This window comes from Hemicordylus capensis, chromosome 3 (assembly GCF_027244095.1).
Source record: "Hemicordylus capensis ecotype Gifberg chromosome 3, rHemCap1.1.pri, whole genome shotgun sequence".
NCBI classification, from domain to species: Eukaryota; Metazoa; Chordata; class Lepidosauria; order Squamata; family Cordylidae; genus Hemicordylus; species Hemicordylus capensis.
The window spans coordinates 291,379,428-291,404,416 of record NC_069659.1 but is presented as its reverse complement, the minus strand read 5'-3'; the positions used below and the strand labels follow the sequence as shown (position 1 = coordinate 291,404,416).

At 42.9% G+C, this 24,989-nt stretch overlaps 1 protein-coding gene across 2 annotated transcripts in view; it reads left to right on the top strand.

Annotated features, from left to right (window-relative positions):
• Positions 1-24,989, top strand: part of INPP5D (inositol polyphosphate-5-phosphatase D) — a 117,040-nt gene that overhangs the window by 34,615 nt on the left and 57,436 nt on the right. For both annotated transcript variants that reach the window (XM_053311292.1, XM_053311293.1), the window contains 2 exons: positions 15,656-15,806; positions 23,308-23,482. In XM_053311292.1, the coding sequence (XP_053167267.1) occupies positions 15,656-15,806; positions 23,308-23,482 (326 nt within the window). The remainder of the gene's footprint in view (positions 1-15,655; positions 15,807-23,307; positions 23,483-24,989) is intronic.

The window sequence follows — 24,989 nt, the reverse complement described above, 5'->3', positions numbered from 1 at the left end:
CTTCTGTCTCTGGGTGGTTTATAACAACATAAAACAGATTAAAAATGGAAACCTTAAACAATTTAAAAGCACAGTCCAGTTAAAAACCTTGGGTGAAAAAACGTCTTTAGATACTTTTAAAAAGTTGTCAGAGATGGGGAGGATCTTATTTGAGCAGGGAGCATATTCCAGAGTCTCAGGGCAGCAACAGAGGAGGCCAATCCCTATGTAGCCACCAGATGAGCCGGTGGCAACCTCAGACAAACCTCTCCAGATGATCTCAATGGGCAGTGGGGTTCATAGCAAAGAAGTTCTCTAAAATATCCAGGACTTAAGCTGTTTAGAGAGCTTTATAGGTTATAACCAACGCCTTGTATTTTAGCCAGAAATTTACCAGAGTAGCTCTTTTAGTACAGGAATAATATGGTCTCTTCAAGATGACCCAGAGACCAACCTGGCTACCGCATTCTGTACCAACTGCAGTTTCTGGACTATGTAAAAAGGCAGCCCCACAATGAGCATATTGCAGAAGTCAAGTCTGGAGGTTACCAGCATATGTACCATTGTTCTGAGGTCATTTATCTCAAGAAAAGGATGCAGAAGCACCCCTAGACTGCATACTTGTTCCTTCTGGGGAAGTGTGACCCCATGCGGCTCTGTTTTGAGCCACTTAGCCGACTGCCAGCTTCTCAGCCTGGCCAGGAACACGTCTCCCTTCCCTTTAAAGCAGGGAGAGACACTCCTGGCCGCTTGGAATATGGCGCTGGTAGGGAATTTGCACATAAGTGGGGCACGCACCCCATTTCCGAGCAAAACCCTGTCCCCTGCATCTGACATCAGACACAGGGGGCAGGGCAGCGGCCCACGGCAGTGGGTGAACATGGGCTGCCACTGGCCTCCCTTTGGGCCTGAATACGGGCAGAAAAAACGTACTTCTTTGCCACACATATTGCCTGAGAATAGATCTTCAAATGTGCTCTATGTTGTAATCTGTCGGATTTGAGTCGAGTCTTTTTCTGCTTGTGCTCCAGTTGTCTACCTTGCTGCTTCAGTCCCCATAGTTCTTCCATAGACTAAGGGGCCATTTTTGAAGCTGGTCAGAGAGGCCATTTAGGAGCAATCATGTCTTCACTCTTCACCACTGAAGAGGGTGAGCGGAGCGGAGCAGGCCACCCCCCTTGGTGGTGGCGGCGGTCCTACTGCGCACACACACAGAGACTGAGAAGGCTGGTCTGCACGGAGAAGGCCCGCCTGCGCCCGCCACCAGAGAATAGCCTGTTCTGCTCCACTCACACACCCTGGTGGTGAAGAGGGAGAAATAGCAGTGAGCGGTGGCAAGGGGGAAATAGTGGTTGCGTGAGGGGCAGGCAGCAGCGGTGGGGCAGTGGAGGTGGCGGATCAGAGAGGTATTAAAAAATCAGAGGGGGGGCTCACAGCGGGGGTCCTCCGAAGCCCTTCAGCCTCAGGTCCGGGCACCAAAAATACCTAGGTGCATCCCTGCATGGTTGTAAGTCCAACCTTAACCAGATCATGGTCTGTCTATTACAATGGGTAAATCACAGGAGTCTCCACCAACACCAGGACAGCCAGGAGGCGAAACAGCTAGTAGATTTCTCATTTCCCTAACAGCCTCCTGACCTGCCACTGTTACTGCCTCCCTCCATCCTCCCTCACACCCACTCTCTGCTACCAAGACCCTCTTTCCCCCCTTTCCTTTCTTGTGGCTACAGCAGCAGCAGCAGCAGAAGGAAGGGACCCCCCCCCGCACCCTGACCAATGCTGGCATAGAGCCATCACAGCATGCCAGAAGCAAGTGGGGGGGAGTTGTCATCTTTCCACCACTCCTGACCATGGTAGAGGCATGGGTTCCAGCCTTTCCTGCATCTGATGCAGTGTGATTACTATGTCCTAGGCATCAGGATAGGGAAGGCAGGACAGAAATGTATTTGCCATTCTCAGTATCATCTTATTTATTTATGATTTATTTTTCAATGTAAACTGCTTTGAGAACTTTTGTTGAAAGGTAGCATATAAATATTCTCTCTTGTTGTCTTAGCACACAGAAATGTATTTGCCATTCTCAGTATCATCTTATTTATTTATGATTTATTTTTCAATGTAAACTGCTTTGAGAACTTTTGTTGAAAGGTAGCATATAAATATTCTCTCTTGTTGTCTTAGCACACAATCACAGTGTACCAGACCCAAGGAAGCTGGGAATAGTAGTCTTTCTAGCACTTCCATTGTGAGTCAGAAGTGCTGGATAGGTTACAATTCTTAGCCTTCCTTATGTGTGGCCTGCTGTGAAGACTCTGTGCCAGGCAACAGGGAAGTGGGAGGGGGCAGATAAATGTATCCCTATTCTCCTGTTGTTGTTGTTGTTGTTGTTGTTTGAGCCATGGGAAAGGTATGTGGTGGTGAGGATCTTGGGGACAGATCCTGTAAGGGGGGGGCGGGGGGCCAAGTCCATGTGCACACTCTTCTAGGGTGTGGTTTTCATGAAAAGCACACCCTAGAAAATCATGATTTTCTTCATGATTTTCCTCAAGGGAAAAGAGGGCCCCTTTTATACTTCTGGAATGGCTTGGCCTGTTCTGAAATGTGGCACAGCTGTAGGACAGTTTAGCAGGACTCTGTGTATTGATTTTGAAGCAGATCTGCCACTCCATTGATTATTAGTGATTTTTAAAATTTTTTAAAAAACTTCAAATAAACTTCAAAAAGTCCTTTAAGTGGATTGTTTCATGGTACAAAATTATGAAAAATTCGAGAACCAAACTCCTCCTCCCCGGACCATAATTTCACCCCCATGTTGGTGAATCTGCCCACTGCCTTCCTAAAAAGGAGTAAACATCTCTCTCTCTCTCTCTCTCACACACACACACACCTTTTAACCCCTTTTATATTTTCAAAACAGATTTACCTAGAGTTCTGAAACTGATGTAGGACAAGATATCAGGACTCTGTGTTTTGATTTTGAAGCAGATCAGTCAATTCTATTATTTTTAATAAATTTTTTCCTTAATGCAGTAAAGCTGCCAGAATGAGTTATCTCTATTCACAGAGTACTTTGTGATCCAAAAGGTCTGCATGAGAACTGTGAAGCAAGGGGCATGTGTTGTGGTTTTAATTTTCCCCCTTGCAAATGAACTATACAGTATGTCCAAGCTGGTTTTCTGTTTGAACTGTGAAGCAAGGGACATGTGTTGTGTCCTAGTTAATTTGTGAATAGTCAAGAAGCTGCGTGAATACACTGGGGCTTACATAGACTTTAAAAAGCAAACAAAAAACAAATTCCCTCTGGCGCAGATATGAGGGTTTGTAGTGAATGATCAAGAAGATGTATGGATCCTTTAGGGGGTTGTGTAGTCTTTCCCTCACAAAAAATTCACTCTGGCCCAGACCTGTGGGTTTGTGGTGAAATGTGTGCGTGTGTGTATATATATATATAAATATGTGTGTGTGTGTGTGTATACACACACACACACGGAAAAGGAAAAGAAAGTTTGTGCTGTCGAGTCAGTGTCGAATCCTGGAGCCATGTGGTTTTCTTGGTAGAATACAGGAGTGGTTTATCATTGCCTTCTCCCACACAGTATGAGATGATGCCTTTCAGCACCTTCCTATATCCCTGCTGCCCAATATGGAGAGGATGCTTAGTTGGCGGGGGGCGGGGCCTGTAAGCTCATTAAGTCCAGGTTCCAAAATAACCTAGCTGCATCCCTGCTTGAGGAAGAGGCAGATGTGAGAGGGAGAGGTGTTGGAAATTTCCAGGAGATTGTGGGAGATATCACATCATATCAGACTCTGTTGTACTCCCAGTGACATCATTGTGTCTGTTACAGGATCCAAAGAGAAACTGGGTGCAAAAAACTATTTTCTGACATGGTGGTGGTGATTAGTTCTTCCCAACTTCATTTTAGAAACTGACTGGGTTGGGTTTTCCCATTACTAGTTGTTACTGCATGAACATATTTTGATGCCTGATCTTCTTTTGGCATTAGGGAGTTAAGATAGAGTATGTGGGGAAACATAGTTTTACAAATGACTTGACTGTTAATAGAAAGGCAGAGGATGGTGATACACGCCTTTATGCCACCACTTGCTGGAAAGAGGAAGGACTGTGTGTTATTTAATTATGGTATGCCTTTTAAATTAATGACATCTTCCCAAAGATGTATTTTAGACAACTTTGGTCATGTGTCTTTAATGCAGTGTGCTCGTACTGCAGTATTTTGTTGGTAAATGATTATTTATTAACTGCATACATTGACTGTTACAGGTTTTTAGTGTGTATGTATGATTAAATAATCAAAAGAGCTTACTTTCAAATTGTAGGTGCTCATTGAAGGCATGTAAAGTTGCTCATTTCCTGGTGGCTCAGGGCAGCTAGATTTCCATAGACAACTGGATATTTTTTTAGAAACATGCCACACAGAGCTTTCATTTTAGAAGCAAGGGTCAAATTACATGTTATGTTAAGCTTGCTATTAGCCTGTGTGTGCTTGTTTTATGTTTCCTAAATAGTAACCACAGAGGATGGGTGATCAGGTGTGGAGGGACCATAATGTAATGGGAAAGGGAGGACCATGCAATGTATAGTATATAGTGGGTGGAATCTTCAGCAATCTGTAATAGATGGAGGAGGGCTTGGGCAGTAATCCTCCGTCAGAGGCTGTTTCAGATATACTCCTGTTTTCATCTGTGTAATGTTGGAGGCCATGGGCTTGTCTCCTCTGATTTGGTAGTCTGGAATAATCTGCACACACTTGATGACCTGCTCTCCATTTCTGGCATACTTGTAGTCAGAACTGTATGCCATGTCTCCCAGGCTACTTGGCCATCCATACCCCCAACACATTCACAGGCAGATCTCTATTTTCATTGGATAAATGTTGGAGGGTATGCAATGGGAGCTTTCCTTCCATAGCAGCTAGAGGACCAATCTGGATTGAGACCACAGCAGGAACAAAGTGTTCAAACACCTTTCCCGCTATACCACAGCTCCAAAATTGATTTATCCCCCCACAGCTGATATTTAACTAGACCAAAAGATATATACTCACATCAGAGCCAATGACGTAATTAATATAATGTGCAGTTTGGCTTTACTTTTTCCTATGAAAAAGCAATAAAGCAGCATGGTGGCAATTGTCAGTCACAGAAACATGTTGAAGAGAGATATTAATTAAGATCAAGATTGGACTAGATATATTTTCCATCTTCTTGTGCTTTAACAAATTTGAAAATTATAGAAGCTTGTGATATGGAATCTATTTTAATAAAAAGCTATGAAAATAGCTAGCATTGTCTAAGTGGTACAGTAGAATACAGGCTATTACTGTAATGATGAAGTTGATAAATGTTGGAGTGCAAAAGACAAGGATCAGATGTGTTTGTGCAAAGCTGGTTTCTTTTAATTAAATTTTTTTTGAATGATTGGGCAAAGTTAATCCTTTTTCTATTTCTGTGGATTTTTTCTCCATTCTGTGTAAGTTCTCTTTCTATAAAAACAATGGTCAGCATCCTGACTAATCAGTCATGAGCACCATTGATATCCATGAGATCAGTGAGCCATGACTAAAAGGTCCCATTAATTTCAAAGGATTAACTGGCTTTGTATAGATGCTGCCCATTACTTTGGTTAAAAGAAACATGGAGAATAGGTCAAAAATAAGAGAAGGTGATAGAGGATTATATACATGAAAATACAATAAGACAGGAATGTACCACATCAGGACCAGCATCAGTGCTCGGTAAGCACAAGAATGGGCCACAGGCTCATAAGCATCTTCAGCCAAACCCTGAAGAAGGCAAAGGATTTCTGCTGCTGCCCAACACTACCTAACAAGTCTTCCCTAGGACCTTGCTTCTTGGCAAGCTTACCAGGCAATGGTAGGCAGCAGTGGATGTCTTCTTTAGCATATGGTGCCATTTTGATTTCCTGGATGTTCCAGCCACCTGACACAGGAGAATGAGGCAGCTAGAAAATAAAAATGACCCTATGCACTGAAGGAGGAGGAGATCTACTGCTACCACTGCAGCAGTAGAAGCTTGCCCAAGAAGCTTGCTAGGGATCAAAACCCAATGAAGAGGTTTATTGAACAGTGGTGGGCGGCAGCAGCAGCAGCAAAAGCAAACATCCCCCACCGCCCCGCCCTTTAGCAATACCGATCTGGATGCATCTGATGGTGCCCAAAACTGTGAAAGCTAACCAGGTGGTGGATGGCCTCCTTCACCACCATCACTAACTTCATCCAATGCTCAGCCAGTATATTTGTGTAAATAAACTAAACCTTACCAAGACACCAATCTGAAGTAACGCTCCTTGCAAAGAAGACCAGAATCCAAAATGTAATGCAAACTCCTGAAGGAGGTGGACCAGCCAACAGCATAAGAATACTGTATATTATCTTATCTACTTTGGATAACCAGGGAGTTATTCGCACATGGCTTCATGCTTCAGGGTAAATGTTGAGTGGAGCCACTTCAAACTACACTCATTGAGTGTCGTTGAGAGAAGCAGCCCCTCCCCTTTGCTCTCAGATTTTATTTTGAAAGGGCACACAGGGCTTTTAGCTCGCATCTCCTCCAGAATGGAGGGTGTGCATTCATATATCACACAGATTTACCCCAAAGTCCCTGCGAGCTATCGGGGAGCACTCCACACACAATTTGGGTTTTTCATCTTGTGTTGTCCACTTTTTGCGTCAGTGGGTGTTTGGGTTTTTTTTCCAGTTTGAAACTCACAGTAAACTCGCAGTAAAGCCCGCTGCCACACCATGAAGGCTATAGGCACATAGGGGTCCTGGAGATGCAGGGTGTCCTTTTGAGAGTCCAGGTCCTCAGAAAATGCCCAACAATGCTGACCCCCAACACCAGTCCTTTGTTCTTCCATACAAAAATAAATAAATCCCCAGGATATAGAAAACAGTATTGCACTGCAGGGATAGAACATAAATATATATTTTTCTCTCAAATATTTTAAAATACATAAAAACAGATGCCAGCAAGAAGGATTCTAGTCTAGCCTTCTCTTCGACATACTTGCTTTCTACACGCAGTGGCTTTTTTTTGTAGTCATGTGAGCTCCCACCTGCAGTGGCACAGCCCAAAACCAGGTTTACCTCATCTGTGAGAACTAGGCCAAAGTTGGCTTCCTTTGTACAATAGGAACATCTGGTTTCCACACATTTGACTTTCAGAGACAGCTACACTTGAAAATCAGTAATGAACAGTTTGCTGTCAGCCACTCCAGCATGCATCATACCCCCCCCCCCCATCATCCTCATTCAGTTCTACTTTCCTTTCCATTTGCAAAGTTGTATAAAAAATAGTCTTAACTTATGGGTGGCTGGTATTTTGGGAGAAAGCTCTCTCTCTCTCAGCTGCGAATCCCATCTAAGGTCACATTCTTGTGATATGCTCCTAAAATTGCTTAGCATAGCATAGATGTAAGACCTTTAGGAACAAGAGCCTTTGAAAAGTCCTTAAAAATATGTTTTATCTCTTAGAATTTTTTTTCTAAATACCGTACTTGGACAGAATGAAAATGTGTAATTATTGTTGAAGAATGTTTAAAGGAGTACCCTCATGCTGACAGATATCTTAGGCTGTGATCCTAGGCCCACTTCTTTGGAAGCAGAATCCATTGACATTAACTGAGCATATTTGAGTAAGCATCTTTAGGACTGGGTGTTAGATCTATATGGTATTGCAGATCAGTTGAAACAGCTGTCTCTCCAGCATGGGCCTTGGCTAATATGGCACATAAGACAATATTCCCCAATTCAACATCTTCTCAGTCATCAAAGGTTGCATCTGTTGGATGTGAGAACAGCAGCCCATGCCATTCTTCTTCTAATAATGCCACAGTGCTTACACTCACTGGAAAGGTCCAGGGCAAATAACAACAAACCAGAACTGTAGAGTGGTGAAACAAGACGTACTGCAGAATTTTTCTGAGAACTGTCTCTGATTACTGGTCCAGCTCTTCAGACTCCTAAGGGGATTATACAAACTCAAAACCTCACACAGATCTCTTCTGCAAAAATGAAACTGTTCCTCCAGTTCTTATACATGACATGTCTTATGAAGCTTTTTCGGCTCGGCTTTTAAAGAGGCAGTACACAACAGCTTCCACACGAGACCTGTTCTCTGGAATTGTCAGCTTTTTGCTCGCTTTTAACAAAAAAATCCATGTTATTGAAAAACTGATGCATTCCAAGATTTTTCCATGTTGTTCTCCTGTATTTTTGCAAATGTGATTTGTGGCAAAGCATTATTGATACTTTTCAGGCTCCTGGGCACTTTCCAGATTACACGCTGTTCAGCAGTAAAATGTTTCTGCTTGGCAGGATTGTTTTGAAAATGTAAATAACTTGCACAACCCTCCTACAATGGGAAAATACAGCTATTCTTTTGTGATGCACGTGCAACGTTGTAGGACTAAAACGCAAGGATTAAATCCGAAAGAAGGCATCGGAAATGTGAATGGCACCTTACTGCACAGGGACTGCGATGTCGAAACACAGGCAGTACAGATGCACATTTAACGGACACGTAATGACCCTGTTGTAGCATGTAATCTAGAAAGCACCCTGTACTCTTAATTAAAAGTTTCCTGTGTCCTGGTTAAGCCTGTTTTATTTCTTCCTGTTGAGTGTGGCTGAGGGATTACTGTTGAGCAGCCTTTTAATTGACCCTTATTGTCATCTCCTGTTCCCATAAGGTGGTAGCAGCTTTAATTACCCATATCTTTTATTTTTGGTCATTTTAATATATCAAAGTAGGGCTACTTCAGTATATAAAGATGAAAAGAAATAATAGGATGCTTCCACACTAGACCCATTTGCCATTGCTGAGACATTGCTTTTGTGCAATTTGCTAAAGAAGAATTAAATGGAGGTTCTACGCAGCATTTAATATAGTACTGTATCATCTAGCAGTGCCCCTCCCCATGACCAGGATCTTTCCATAATATTTTGAAAAATAAGTCTCACTCAGCACAGACTCTTTCACTTTTCCAAAATCAATCAAAAGTGTCTTGTTTGCAAGTTCATCCTGTTTTATTTAGTGCTGACCTGAAAGGATCCAATAAGTATACTTCTTGTATACAGGACTCCTGCTTGAAACCTTGGAGAGCCACTGTCAGTCAGGGTAGACCACCCTGAGCTACTCAGTAGGTGGCCCCTTCCTATGTACCCTCTCTCTCCATGAGCATGCAGCCTGATTCTACAGTTTCAATAAATGTGCTGTACTGCACTGTAATATACTAAGACATGCACTTCCAGTATTGTAACTCAGTAGCAGAAAGGAAAGACGACATGGTCTCATAAAACTGTGATTTCATTCTGCTAAAGATAGTGGCTCTTATGAGCCTTAGCAGACATCCCAGCTTGTTCTCTGCGGTTGTGCATTTCTCACTTCTGCTTGAATCGCTTGTTTCCATTTCTGTTCCTCAGTTTAGAAAAAAGAAGAAAACCAGAGCAAGTGTGCATGCTGTTAACTTTTTTTCTGTGTGTACTTGCCGCAATCTTCCATAGGAGGTTTATTTAAAATGTAACCAGTGTCTTTTCTAAGAGTCCTTGCAGCCATTTTCTGAAACTAAATACTGCTTACTCTGTCATAGTATAAATGCAAGAACTGGCCACAGCACCACCAATGTTTTAAATTCTGTTATGAGTCATTGTTAACTTGGAATACAATTAGATATCAAATAAACTCAGGGACTGTCCACTTAATTCCAATTTTCATTGTGAGAAAATTTAAGAGCAGGTCGCTGTTTGGTAATGTAGCACTTTGGGAAACTTCCAGCTATAACAGAATCAAGGAATTTTTAAAAAGGTGGTGAGATACTTTAGCGAACATCTGTGACTCCATGGAGAATAATAGGGCCATTATAATTTCAGGCCTTCCAACCCATACTCTTGTACAGATGAGGAGACAAAATGGGATAGATAGCAACTGAATACTATTTGAGAAAATCTTGTTGAGGTTAAAATCCCCCAAGGAACTATTGTCAAAAGTTTATAAGTTACTGTTAAATAGCAATTCGTAATTCAAAAGAAATAGTTCTGAAACTGAAGGCTAAATTGGGTAATGGTTGTGAGCTGGTAATTTCAGAAGAAACGTGGCATCACATATCAGCTATTTTTCTGCTAGTCGGAGAGATAATCACTCAAAGATTATTTATTTATTTAAAATATGTATTCTCCGCCCCTCCAGTACACTACTGCTTGGGGCAGCTCACAAGATGAACAGAAAGGACACAAAACAGATACAGTGTAAAGGAAAAGATTAATAAACAAGTTAAACAGGCTAAAAACACATCTATACAAACTTTTTTGTATAGTTTAAAATTAAAGTTTAAAATTAAAAATTATTAATAAACGGCTAACAACTGAGAACTAAAAAACTAAAAAACCTACCAGATATAAGCAGCAGACAAAACATTAAAAAGCCTCTTTAAAAATATGTTTTTAATTGTGTGTTTTTTAAAACACTGTGGGAGGAATCATGGCAAAGCTCTTCGGGGAGGGCATTCCAAATTCAAGGGGCCAAAACCAAAAAGGCCCTGTCTCTAGTTGCTGCCAACTGTATCTCTGTTAGTGGTGTGGCCATAAGCAGGGCCTGAGATGCCAAGTGGAGGGCCCTTGCAGGTTCATATGGGTGAATGTGGTCTGACAGGTACCCTGGCCTCAAGCCATGTAGGGTTTAACAGTCAAGACCAGCACCTTAAATCTAGCCCAGAAATGGACCAGTACTGCCACAGGATGGGTGTGACACTCATGAAGTAACTTGCTCCCATGAGCATCCTTGCAGCAGCGTTCTGGACCAGCTGAAGCCTCTGATCCCTCTTCAAGGGCAGCCCCATGTAGAACACATTGCAGTAGTCCAGTTTGGATGTAACCAAAGCATGAGTGAGTGAGGTTAGGTCCGACCTCCAAGTAGGGTCGCAGATGGCATACCAGCCAGCCATAGCTGATAAAAACCACCTCTGCATACTGTCGCCTCCTGTGCCTCCAAGGACAGTGTTGAGTCCAGAAGCACCCCCAAGCTGCAGACTTTGTCTTTCAGCAGGAGTGTGACCCCATCCAAGACCAGATTTACCTTACTACACAGAAGATCAGTTTTACCAAACCAGAGAACTTCCATCTTATCTGGATTAAGTTTTCGTTTGTTTCCCACCATCCAGTCCAGAACAGCCTCCAGTCCCTGGTTCAGAGCTTCCACTGCCTCCCTGGTGTCTGTTGACTTAAAGATAGGTTTAGCTGGGTGTCATCATCATATTGATGGCACTGCAACCCACACCCATGGACAGTGACACATATAAGCATGGACCACAGGGCAGGGGTCCATGGCCTCATGCCTCTTGGTAAGCCCTCCAGAGGCTCTGGTGGGCCTCTCCAAAGCCCCAATGCACTGCCGCTGCTGTCTGGCCCCTGCTGCTGATGTCAGACCCCCGCCACTATTTCTCCTTTGCTGCCGCTCACCATTCACCCTCCGTCGGCAGCTGCTGCGGCAGGCACAGGCTGGCCTCCTCGGGCCTGCAGACCAGCCTCCTCTGTCTGCGCATGTGTGCAGTAGGAGTTATGGAGTGTTGCATTCTGTGACATCACGGGATGCGACACTCCATAGCTCCTACTGTGCACACATGCAGGCAGAGGAAGCCAGCCCACAGGCCCGAGGAAGCTGGTCTGCAGGCCAAGGAGGCCCGCCTGCGCCTGCCGCAGCTGCCGCCAGGGGGTGAGTGGCGAGTGGCGGCGAAGGGGAAATAGCGGTGGGGACCGGGCAGCAGCATATTAGAAAAATAAATACATATTGGAGGGGGCCTCCGAAGCCTCCGGTCCAGGCACCAAAAATATCTAGGTGCACCTCTGCCCACGGATGTCCTCTCTGAGAGGTTTCATGTCAATGTTAAATAGCATAGGGGACAGAATAGATCCTTGGGGCACACCATAGGCCAAAGGCCAAGGGGTGGAGCAGGCATCCTCTAGCACCGCCTTCTGAGTACGACCTACCAGGTAGGAGCGGAGCCACCATATAACCATGCCCCCACGTCCCAACCCGGAGAGACGACCCAGAAGGATATCATGGTCAATGGTATCGAAAGCTGCTGAGAGGTCCAGGAGAATCAACAGAGTCACACTCCCTCTGTTTATCTCCCAGCAAAAGCCCCCTGCTAACTTGGCAAAGAGGCACATTTTTATGTGGTGATTCTCTTTATTTAGCAGGGGAAGGAGTAACTAGCCCTATCCACCCCCAGCACAGTACCTCCAGTGACTGTTGCTGGTGTCTATCTTATGTTTCTTTTTAGATTGTGAGCTCTTCAGGGACAGGGATCCATCTTATTTATTTGTTATTTCTCTGTGTAAACCACCCTGAGCCATTTTTGGAAGGGCAGTATAGAAATCGAATGAATGAGTGAATGCATGAATGAATAAAAGTCATGCACCAGGGTGACCAAGGCAGTATCTGTTCCGTATCCAGGCCAGAAGCCAGACTGGAAAGGATCTAAGTAATCGGATTCATCCAGGACTGCCTGGAGCTGAGACGCCACCATGCTCTCCAACACCTTCCCCAAGAAGGGGAAGTTAGACACTGGTCAAAAGATATTTAAATCATCTGGATCCAATGAGGGCTTTTGGGGGAGCGGCCTAATGACTGCCTCCTTCAGCTGAGGGGGCACCACCCTTCAGAGAGGCATTCACCATTCCTGCCACCCATGGACCCAGTCCTTCTGTAGCAGCCTTCACCAACCATGAAGGGCAAGGGTTGATCACACATGTGGTAGGCCTCAGCCTTCCAAGCAGACTGCTCACCTCCTCAGGCAACACACTCTGAAAACCATCCAATATAACAAGACCAGATGGTATATTGGCAACATCCAGTTCTGGTGCTGCAAAAAGCTAAACATCCAAGTCAGAACAGATAAGAGTGATTTTATCTACAAAATGTAACGCTGATCACAGCAGGCTGCCAAGGGTTCTGCTTGATGGTCTTTGGGGCCATCACATAGGAGGCCCCAAACCACTCAGAAAAACTCCGCTGGACAACATTGAGAAGATGCGGTAGTGGTGGGAAAGTAGGATTTCTTAATTTGTATTTATACATACAAATAGTGCCTTATACCTGCAAAATATAATGTTCAAGAAAAGACATAACAGCTGAGAGATGTCTATATCAGGCAGTAAAGAAACGTGATTGATAAATGCAAATACATGCTAGAATCTAAATGCTAATGATGTTCTTGTGTGATGGGGATGTATAAGAATCCAAAAATGTTGGCATGAAGTTAAGAACATAAGAACAGCTCTGCTGCATCAGGCACAAGGCCCATCTAGTCCAGCATCTTGTTTCACCCAGTGGCCCACCAGATGCCTCTGGGGAGCCCACAGGCAAGAGGTATGTGCATGCCCTCTCTCCTGCAGTTGCTCCCCTGTAACTGGTACTGAGAGGCATCATGCCTCTGAGGCTGGAGATAGCCCATAGCCACCAGACTAGTAGCCATTGATAGACCATTGATATGGTCATTGATAGTAGCCATTGATAGCCATTGATAGATAGGAGAGGAGAGCTGGTCTTGTGGTAGCAAGCATGACTTGTCCCCATAGCTAAGCAGGGTCTGCCCTGGTTGCATATGGATGGGAGACTTGATGTGTGAGCACTGCAAGATATTCCCCTCAGGGGATGAAGCCGCTCTGGGAAGAACAGTCAAGTTCCCTCTCTGGCTTCTCCAAGATAGGGCTGAGAGAGATTCCTGCCTGCAACATTGGAGAAGTCGCTGCCAGTCTGTGAAGACAATACTGAGCTAGATAGACCAATGGTCTGACTCAGTATATGGCAGTTTCCTATGTTCCTATGACCTGTCCACCATGAATCTGTCGAAGTCCCTTTTAAAGCCATCCAAGCTGGTGGCCATCACCACATCCCATGGCAAGGAATTCCATAGATTAATTATGCACTGTGTGAAAAAGTACTTCCGCTTGTCCGTCCTAAATTTCCGAACCTTCAGTTCCATGGGGTGACCCCTGGTTGTGTTATGTGTGAGAGAGAGAAATTTCTCTCTGTCCACCCTCTCTGCTCCATGCATAATTTTACACACCTAGATCATGTCTCCCCTTAGTCACCTCTTTTCCAAGGTAAAGAGCCCCAGATGCTGTAGCCTTGCCTCAGAAGGAAGGTGCTCCAGGCCCCTGATCATCCTGGTTGCCCTCTTCTGAACCTTTTCCACTTCTATAATATCCTTCTTAAGATACAGTGAGCAAAGCTGTATGCAGTACTCCAGATGTGGCCGCACCATAGACCACACCTAATATGGCCATACCTAAGTTGAAATTAGGGATCTCTTTGTTATGTTTATCGCTGGTCATTGCCGTAGTAGGATATCTAAAAGAAGTCATGCAGAAGAAATTGAGGAAGTTGTTACTAATTTGACTGCAAGAATTGAAATCGTTACTAGCACATGGGAAATGAAAAAGGGGGAAGGCAAGAACCAGTAAATGGCTGTGCCTGCAGCAAATGCAAGCCAGATCAGAAGACTGCCTGCCCAGACAACATTTCCTCCAGACAGAAAGATGATGGTGCAATCCCAGCTACTTTCTCCATCCTTTTAAGGACAGAAGAGGCAGCTACTACAGCTCTGCGATCTTATGTGCAGTCTAAGGAAAGAGGAATGCAGTGTTGTTCCTTGGCCTGGAAAAAGCACTACCAAGATATGTCCTAGCCCTGAAAGAAAGTGTTGCAGTGCTCAAGCTGGAAAGCACTGTGGAATTAGGAAAGCCACACATGAATATCTCATTTTCAGTGTTTTTTTTAAATTTTGGCATTGGTTGCTGATTTTGTTCGTAATACTGCTTTTATTCTGGAATGTTGCTTTTATGGGCTTAAAATGAGTTTTAACTCATTTTAAATGTCACTTTGCATACTTTGAAGTGGAGAATGCAACTGATATATTTAGAAAATAAATAAATAGTATAAAGAGATGCTGCCATGTTACTCCAGCCATGCTCATATGACTTAAAGTGCGGGGGACTGCCTGCCATGGCTAGCCGGAGGCTTAGCAAGAAAATGAAAGCAGAAACCTCCTATATCTTAATAAATAGAAACATGCTTTAAGTGAAAGTACAAACCTCTGCTTTATCTCTTTGTAGGCATGGGTCAACATGAGGGGAAAATGCATACAGATGATTTACCCACTGGAAACTGGTTTCACATACATTTGTGTTTCATTTGGTAGTTACTGATGCCAGAAACACAGGATTGCTGGTCTGGATGTATCTTTAATCTTGCTGTCCACAAGTGCAGGCAGATTCTTTCCACGTGCAACTGAAGCCATCTATTTCCTATTGTTTAAAATCTTTCCAGAGGAGAGGGAGAGGGGAGGAGGTGCAGTTATATATTTCAATTATAGATCTAGTTCACTTTAAAACTAAGCTCATTTTCTTCCAGTGAGTCTTATGAATGGTTGAAACTGCTGTGTTTTGCATACACAGTGGATCACCTGTCAGTGTATATAAGCTGTTTCCTCCAGAAATATGTGGCTGCTGGGCTGACTTGTTGGCTGTTAATTGGTTTTTCTTGTAATATTTCTCACACTGATAAATGTCCCTATTTCTTTGGTGGGAACAGTATTCAGCAGTATTTGATGCCTGTGCTTTGTGGGTGTTTTCAGGCATCTGAGGGTGTTCCTGTGCAGTATTTCAACAACTTGAGTGAACTGATAGATTTTTACAAGAAGGGGAATATGGGGCTGGTCCGGAGCCTCAAATTTCCAGTCCAGCGGGAAGAGGAAGAGGCACCAGATGAGCTGGAGGAGGATATGGGTAAGAAATCCAGAACACAGAAGTGTGTGCTTCTCTTAACCATTAATGAAAGAGGCCTGCAGTTGCCAGGTTGCTAGAAAGAACCATATTGAACTGTAAGGATTTGAGCAATAAAAGCCACACGCTAAAGGAGTTGTAAGTGAGCCTTTCTGGAAGGGTGGTCTAAAAATTGAATTAAACAAACAAACAAACAAACAAATAAGTGCTCTGCTCTTGCCATGCACCTGTAAAGAGTTGCTGACATCCAGATGAATGAGGCATTTGCACAAACATGTTGCACTAGTGCAAGACTCTTGCTCTAACTAGTTGCTAGACTAAGTCTGGAGCTGGCATTCCAGTGGTGCAAATATGTTTGCACTTGTGCAACAAATGCACGACCTGTGGCACACCTCATATGTTTTGCACAGAACTTTTGTGCAAGAGCACAAAATCAACGAAAGCGCAATTCCGTGACTTGGTGCAGTGATGTGATTTTCTTACACTAGTGCAACTTTATTCCTTGCAGAAGTGCTTCATTAGTCTGAATGTCAGCCATAGGCTTTAAATTAAAGAAGAAGAAAATCGCAGAACTCTAGGAGCAAATGGGTACCAGAACACTGTAGGCAAAAGAAACTAGGTCAGGTATGCACAATGTAGCCCATCAAACACAATGCGGCCCAGCAGACATATTTGGAGCCCAGCACACCAGAAGCTCAGTAAACATCCTGGTTTTGCATCTTGCCTGAAACTTCAAAACAACACGTTTATCAAACACCAGGCAGGCAACAATACATGGTGGCGGAGCAGCATTCAAACTGTGTAGGCCTGGCCGAATCAGACAATAGTTGATAAAAATGTATATGACATTACACTTGGAAATCAGGAGTACACACAGTTTGTGAATGTCCCAATTCCTAGTTGTGCAGCCTCACTTGGGTCAGGGAAAACCACCCCATACTTTAGAACTGAAACCCTGGTTTGTGCTTCCAAATATACAACAGAAAGGCAGTGGTTTAGAGCTGTTTGCTTTCATTTTCGATCCTCTCAGCTTCATTAAAGTTCATAAGTTGTCTCTGTGTTGCAACAACCTTAGATGCAGAGCAATACTTTGTCAGTTCAAACATCATATCAAATAGCAGTTAGCACAAACCATTGTTTCTAAATCCACTTAAAACTGTAGTTTCTTTTTCTGCTTTGCTGAATTATCCCAAACTATATTTTCTCAATTTAGACATTATGCCAAACCATAGTTAACCTGTCTGAACCATGCTTTGGCACAATGTCTCAGTTGAGCCAATTACAGCCTTTGGGAATAAATTAAAGGGCGTTTCTTACCCTCTATATAATGATGATCGTTTTAGTTCTGCACATCCACATGGGTCATCTGAAGAGAGTTGTCGGTTAGGGTACTACAACTATAATGCTTATTCTACTTCTTTAACTTGCATGCTTGGCACAAAGCCTCTTGCTGCAGCAAAACACAAATAAAACAAATTTAAACTACTGACAAAATTAAAAACAAACTTTAAAATACTGGAACTTGAGCCCAGCTAGCTTGGTGTTCCAAAATCCTTTCAGAAGAGGAAAATGTTAGCTTCCAGACACATGAAAGAGAACCTAGTAGAGAAATCTTCCTGCGAGGGGGAGTACCACAGGGAGAACAACACCATAATGAATGACTAATCTCTGGCTTTTCAAGTCCATACCTCAGTGAATGAGGGAAACCTAAGCAGGCTCTCCTCAAATTACTCAAATAACATGTGGGCTGTTTCCCAGCCAGCAGGGCTTTTCTCGCCCATGGACATTTGTCCTCCCTCCATTCAATTATAGCTACATCCCTGACACCCACTGTAATACAAAAAACAAAGTGGACTATACTAAGCACTTCAACGTTGAGCTTGGATATTGGATAGAAGGGTTCTTCTACCCTAAGACCCTGAGCCATTTTTGGAAGGGCGGTATAGAAATCAAATAAATAAATAAATACTTCAGCCCTTATTGAAGCTGTAGAACATGGTGCTTTTTGTTAGCGAGCTTGGAGGGGAGATTTCTTTATCTACCCCCGCTGCAGTGAAAGTGTACAGTAAGGAGAGCAAGTACTGATCATTAATATTGTCTGGAGACATGGAGCTAAAGTTCAAAATAAAGTAGTTTGTTTGTTTGTTTGTTTATTTATTCTTATCTATCTATCTATTTATCGTGTGTGTGTGTGTGTGTGTGTGTATGCGGCATACAAAAATTAAAATATTTAAAAGTCACAAATTAAAATACATGACAATAAAAACAATAAAATGATTAAAATGAGTTTTTAAAATTATTGAAATTAATTCTAATTAAACGCTTGAGAGAACAGGAGAGTCTTGAGGTTCTTCCTGAAAACAAATAGAGAAGGAGATGCTCTTATTTCAGCAGGAAGCTTATTTCAGAGCCCTGGGGCAGCCACAGAAAAAGTCCGGTCCTGGGTTGCCACCAAACAAGCTGGTGGCGACCGTAACTGGACCTCTCCAGAATATTGTAACAGGTGGCAGGGATTATGACAAAAGAGGCGCTCTCCCAAACAGCCTGGACCCAAGCCATTAAGGGCTTTATAAGTAATAACCAGTACTTTGTATTTCACCCGGAAACATTTTGTCAGGCAGTGCAGTTCTTTTAGAACCGGTGTTATGTGGGCCCTTTGTGTTGTCCCAGAGACCAATCTGGCTGCCACATTCTGTACCAATTGTAGTTTTCAGACTACGTACAAATGCAGCCCCACATAGAGTGCATTACAATAGTCAAGCCTGGAGGTTACCAGCATATGTAAAACTGTTTTAAGGTCATTCACTTCTAGAAATGGATGTAGCTGACATAGCAACCGAAGCTGATAAAAAGCGCTCCTGGCCATCTTGGGTCCTGGCCCCCCACAGTCAATACCTCCATCTTATTTGGATTCAACGTCAGTTTGTTATCCCTCATCCAGCTCATTACTGCTTCCAGGCAAGCATTTAGGGAAGATATGCCATTTCCTGATGAGGCTGGCATGGAAAAGTAAATCTGGGTGTGATCAGCATATTCATAACACCCGGCACCAAACCTCCTGATGATCTCTCCCAGCAGTTTCATGTAGATGTTAGAAAACATTGGAGACAATATGGAACCTTGTGGGACTCCACACTTCAGTTCTCACTTAGTGGAGCAACAGTCTCCAAGTGACACCATCTGGAATCTGCCAGAGAGGTAGGAGCAGAACCACTGTAAGACAGTGCCACTCAATCCCACCTCCCCCAGGCAGTCCAGAAGGATACTATGGTCAATGGTATCGAAAGCCGCAGAGAGATCCAAAAGGACCAGCAGAGTCACACTCTCTCTGTCGATAGCCAGTTGGAGATCATCCATCAGGCTGACCAAGGCAGCCTCGACCCCATAACCCACACAAAAGCCGGTTTGCAATGGGTCTAGATAATCTGCATCATCCAAAACTGCCTAGAGCTGAGAGGCCACCACCCACTCAATCACCTTGCCCAACCATGGAAGATTAGAAACAGGTCTGTAATTAGCTGAGGGATCCAGCACAGCTTTCTTCAAGAGTGGTCTAATAATAGCCTCCTCAAGACAAGGAGGCATCCTCAGAGAAGCATTTATAATATGAACCAGGCCCTCTCTGATAATATGATTATCCAATGTGATAAGCCAAGTTGGGCAAGGGTCAAGAGAACAGGTTGTAGGGCGCACAGTCTGAAGCAGTTTGTTCACTTCAGGAGTCGCAAACTGAAAATGATCCAATCTAATCCCATAAGAGGAGTTGCTGGACACCTCCACAGTAGACTCTGCAGTAACTGTGGAATCCAGCTCAGCCCAAATATGAGAGATTTTATCCACAAAAAAATCGTTAAAGATGTCACAGCAAGTGACCAAAGGTTCCAAGTTTAAATTCAAAGGGAAGGGGGTACATACTAGCCCCCTCACAACCCTAGACAACTCAGCTGGATGTGAATTTGTTAAAGCAATGTGGGCAGAAAAGAACCGCTGCTTTGCCGCCCGTACTGCCAGAGCATAGGCCTTCAAATGTGCTCTGTGTTGTGCCCGATCAGACTCACACCGAGTCGTCTTCCACTTGCTCTCTAATCATCTACCTCACTGCTTCAGCTCCCGTAACTCATCCAAATACCATGGGGCTCTCTAAAGTTAGTCAGAGAGGGCACTTAAGAGCTATTGTGTCTACTGCTCTAGTAAGTTCATTATTCCATCTTTGTACCAGAGCATTGACAGAATAGTTAGCAGAGCCAGCCCTAAACCCCTTCAAGGTTACTTAGAATCCTATTGGATCCAATAACCTCCTTGGGTGGACCAGTCTATTAGATCCTTCACCCCTACAGAGGTGGGTCATGGCTGTAAATTCTACCATAACCAGATGGTGATCCATCCATGACAGTGGGGAGATGACAGGAGTCCCCACCCATGGAACACCTCCCTGATCGGAGCAAATGACCAAATCGAGCGTGTGACCAGCATCATGTGTTGGGCCAGAGACCAATTGGGATAGGCCCACAGTTGTCATGGTCACTATGAACTTTTGAGCCGCCCCCGACAACCCAGTCCCAAAATGAACATAAAAGTCCCCCACCACCAACAACCTGGGTGACTCCAGTGCCAACTCAGCAACCAGGTCTGTCAGCAAAATTAGTAACTTCAGAGGGGTGATCGGTACACCAGCAGAAGTCCCAATCTATCCCTGGTCCCTAGGCTTATGTACACACATTCAGTATAGGCCAAATCCCTGACAGGGATCCTGGTAAGGGAGATCCTGGTAACCGAGATCCTGGTAAGGGAGACCACAGCCACCCCACCTCCCCGACCACATCCTCTCACCTGCTCTACCGTGGAATAACCTTCTGGGAGAAGCTGGGACCAAACTGGACCACCAGCCTCTCCCGACCAGGTCTCCGTAATACATACTAGGTCAGCTACTTCATCCATAATCAAGTCATGGACTACCTCAGATTTATTTTGAAACGACCTGGCATTACAGAGTAGTAAGGTGAGGTTTTGTGGGTGGGTGGCATTGCTCTTCAGAATCAAAGAGGCGGTAGGCCTGCTGGAAGGGGAAACAGCAATTAAATTTCTGAATTCTCTTCCTCTGTAGGCCTGATGGCCTACCAACACCATATTTTATTTGTTTGTTTGTTTGTTTGTTTAATACATTTCTATACCGCCCCAAACACAAGTTCTCTGGGCGGTTTACAAAACAATAAAAACAGCCAATAAAAGATTAAAACATTTCAACAATTAAAATTAAGAAGTTAAAACTATTAAAAAACAATTAAAACACAATTAAAACAGTATCTAATTAAAAGCCTGGGTGAACAAATGCATCTTGACTACCTTTTACAAAGTTGTTAAGAGATAGGGAAGCTCTTATTTCAGCAGGAAGTGTGTTCCAAAGCCTCGGGGCAGCAGTGGAGATGGCCTGTTCCCGAGTAGCCACCAGATGAGCCGGTGGCAACTGTAGACAAACCTCTCCAGATGATCTCAATGGGCGGTGTGGTTCATAGAAAAGAAGACGCTCTCTTAAATACCCAGGGCCCAAGCTGTGGGGCTTTATAGGTTATAACCAAAACCTTGTACTCTGCCCAGAAACTTACCGGCAGCCAGTGGTGGACGAAGAACCATATCTTCGTCGATTCCCCACCATCACTGGTATAGCTGCCCCAGGGTCATTCCCCACCTCCCCATCTGTGTTCAGCCCAAAACACATACCTGTACCAGGCATACTAGGTAACTATGAAGTGAACAAGTGTCTTCCTTCCACAACAGGCTGCAAAGAGGAGGACAAGAGCACAGAAAAAGCCTTGGCCAGTCCCTTCTCCCGCCCAGAGGAGAGTGGAGTGTAGAAGCCAGATAAGAACTCCTTACCCCACAGTCATCTTCCAGTCACTTTTCTGACTATGAAATTAATCAGGGAGATAAATAAAGCTTACATGCCTAGTTGGTTGCTACATACAGGAAGAGGGGGAAATGTGGGGAAGGAACTAACTCTCTCTCTCTCTCTCTCTCTCTCTCTCTCTCCAGGTGAGAGAATTAAACCTGAGAATATCAGTCTAACAAAGGGGAAATAGAGCAGAGAAAGTGTAGTCAGAGAGGGAATGCCCTTACTGGCTGTCTCTACCCCTAATGCCCCTAGTGGTCAATAGTGTTGCTGATGCTACGAGTTAATGCCGTCAGGAGCTGCATCTCCAACATTTTTGTCCCTAGGAATCCCACAGTTAATTTAAGAGGTGTTGAAATACCTTCCTTTTCAACCAGTGATGCAGCAACTTCTTGAAGAAATGGCTGATGAGGTCATTTGGTGGATTTCTTGACCAAAGAGAGGAGAGATAAAATTATTATTTGAGCCACATCTTAACAAACAATGACTTTGTTTTGCCATCTGTCTTGAAGTTGCAGAGTGAAATAGTCCATTTGTGGGCTCATGTGGGACTTGGTGATCCCAGTTAATTCTTCATCTTTGTGAGAATGTGAGCATTATCTAGCACTGCCCATCCCCATGGCCAAGAAATAAGTTATATTCAGCAAAGGACCCCTGCAACTTAATTTTAAAGCTTCCTCCTTGTGGCTTGTGACTTTCTGTTCTAAACTTTCTGTTGCTTTCTGTTCAACGTGGCCATGGAATTACTGGTGAATAATCTGGGAGCAGGGAGGGTTAATCTTTCTTTCTTTTAATTGCACAATAATGCTCTCAATAAAAATGAAAGAAATTAATGATAGGAAACATGTAATTAAAGTTCTTACCCGCCCCCCATGAGGAACGGGAACTAATTAAGGTGTTATTCAGTAATACTGTTGCTGATTTGAACCATAATACACATTGTTTAACTTGGCTTTAAGATTTTTATATTGTTTAAGATGACCAGCTTTGGATTTCTCAGAGTATGACAATTCTTCTTGGAGATGGTTATAGGACCATCTTTCTAAGTATAAGTTTCTCCCATGAGCTAAAAGAACTTCCAATGCAATGCAACCCTCTGTAATAGCTTAAGATACAACCCTATGTCCAAAGTAACTTATATTACATAAGATAGGGTACAGTGAACAATATATAACAAAATATAAGTAATGTATTAGCACAACAGCGATGCAAAACCAAAAAATAAATTTTATATTAATACCATAATTATTCATATCAACCGCATGTCAAAACATTCCCAATATAAAAATAATAATTAAAATGAATGTTTTAAAGCAATATAAATATTATCACAAATACAACAATAATTCATCTCTAAGATAAATTAAAGCTGTGATTTCCTCATTGATATTGGGTTCATAAGGGTAGGTATTGCCCAAATAATTACCTTACATTTTCACTATCTGGAGGACATGGTTGTCAGTATTAATTTGTGGTGAAGCACACAGAACACAGCATCTACACCCTCCGATAAGCACAATAATGAAAAACCACATAAATTTAAAAGAATTCCAGAATGGCATGGGAAGAGAGACAGAGATCTTTTGCGTCATGCTCTTTCTTTTCCTTTTGTGATAGAACCTGTTCCTGTACCTGTACCACCAATATTACCTCCACGCTCTGTTTCAATACCAGCTCCGATGAGTGAGACAAAAGAAGATGTTTCAGATGAAATTGCCAGTATTACAGAACTGGCCCAACTATCCCTTTCAGAGACATTGCTCCAGAGATTACAGCATCAGGACACTAGCAGGTGAGCTCTAACAATTCATTGGCATCCATGAGTGGAAACACTCCCAGAAAAGTTATATAAATACACAAAATTATTCATTACCTCAATTGTGAACCCCTGGGGCCAGAAATGTTTGCTTTTGAAAAAACTGCTGTAAGCCATTAGGAATCCATGGGAAAGAATGAGGTATAAATGTAATAAGTCATCATCATCATCATCAACATTTAGATGTATTTTTGAAACATAAAGCAATTTTGCTGACCACCCTCATAAGGATGTTTTCCGTAGTACAGTAAAATAATATTGAAGGATCATCAGTCAGTTTTTAATATAAACATTGAAATAGACGAGTGACAAGCATACTCTGTGGCAAAATGGAAAGACCCATTTCAAAATTTTCTTCAGGAACTTGAACAACTTAGAACCAGCATCAGAAAATATTTGAATGGTTTAGTGTTTGCCAGAACTGACATAAAACTTGGACTTAACTGAAATTTGACTATGTTTCAAAATAGCTAAAAGCTATTATTGGTTATATAAACTATTCAAATTAAGATAATATAAATTTATAAATTTAAAGTTTCTGCATGCAAAATTTGCAAGAGAATTACATGCATATAAATTTCTTTCAATTGCACTGTCTAGCAACCCATTACTGTCTCACATTTCAGGGCCGTTTTTAATAGGGACCCCAAGAGATCTTATAATTAGGAGTAGTTTAGGAGTATACTTAGTAGCAGCTTAGGAGATGGACTTTCACCAGGTAAATCTTTTCATGGTGTTGCAGTGCTAAGTAGAAGTAGCAACTGGTGAAATTCTCTTTTCAATATATATCTGTGAGTGTGTTTCAAATGTAAACATCAGACATCAAAAAAGAGGGTGGGGTACAGGGTTATCTCATAGATGGCAGCTAAATTAGCTGACTGGGAGTTCTCTCAGGAAAGGGTTGGTTTTGTGTAGGTTGCAGACAGGAAGGAGGCCTTCCTTACCCCAGTATAAGAAGTTAGTCATGCATAACATGGTTATGATGAACAAGAACAGCATGAAAGAGAGTGGCTAAGCAACAGACCAGGAAGGCCCTGGTTCATTTCTTGCCTTCACTACAAGTTTGCTAGGTGGCCTTAGCCCCTCCCCATCTGGAATTTAGTGATTTGAATCCAAGATACAGGTTTTTTCAAGTTTCTTTTAAATATTAGAAATTAGGAGGTCATCCTGTTTCTTTTGAATAAATGCAGGTATAATCTGTATTTAGCTTCTACTTTTTAAGGGGTTGCCTTAAATTCAGAGTCATTTTCGATCAGGTAAATACGGTAATAATCCTGACCTACATTATAAAGTTGTTGTAACATTTACCACAGCATAATGTATGTCAAGCACTTTGAACACCCAAGAATGGCTATATAAATGCTATCACATAGTCACAGTTCTCTTCCCAGCCAGCTCCCCATTTTAGGTTAGAAAGCATTTTCTATTACCAGATGTGAAGTATACAAAATCATATTAATTCCCCTTTTGCCCTATTTGTCAG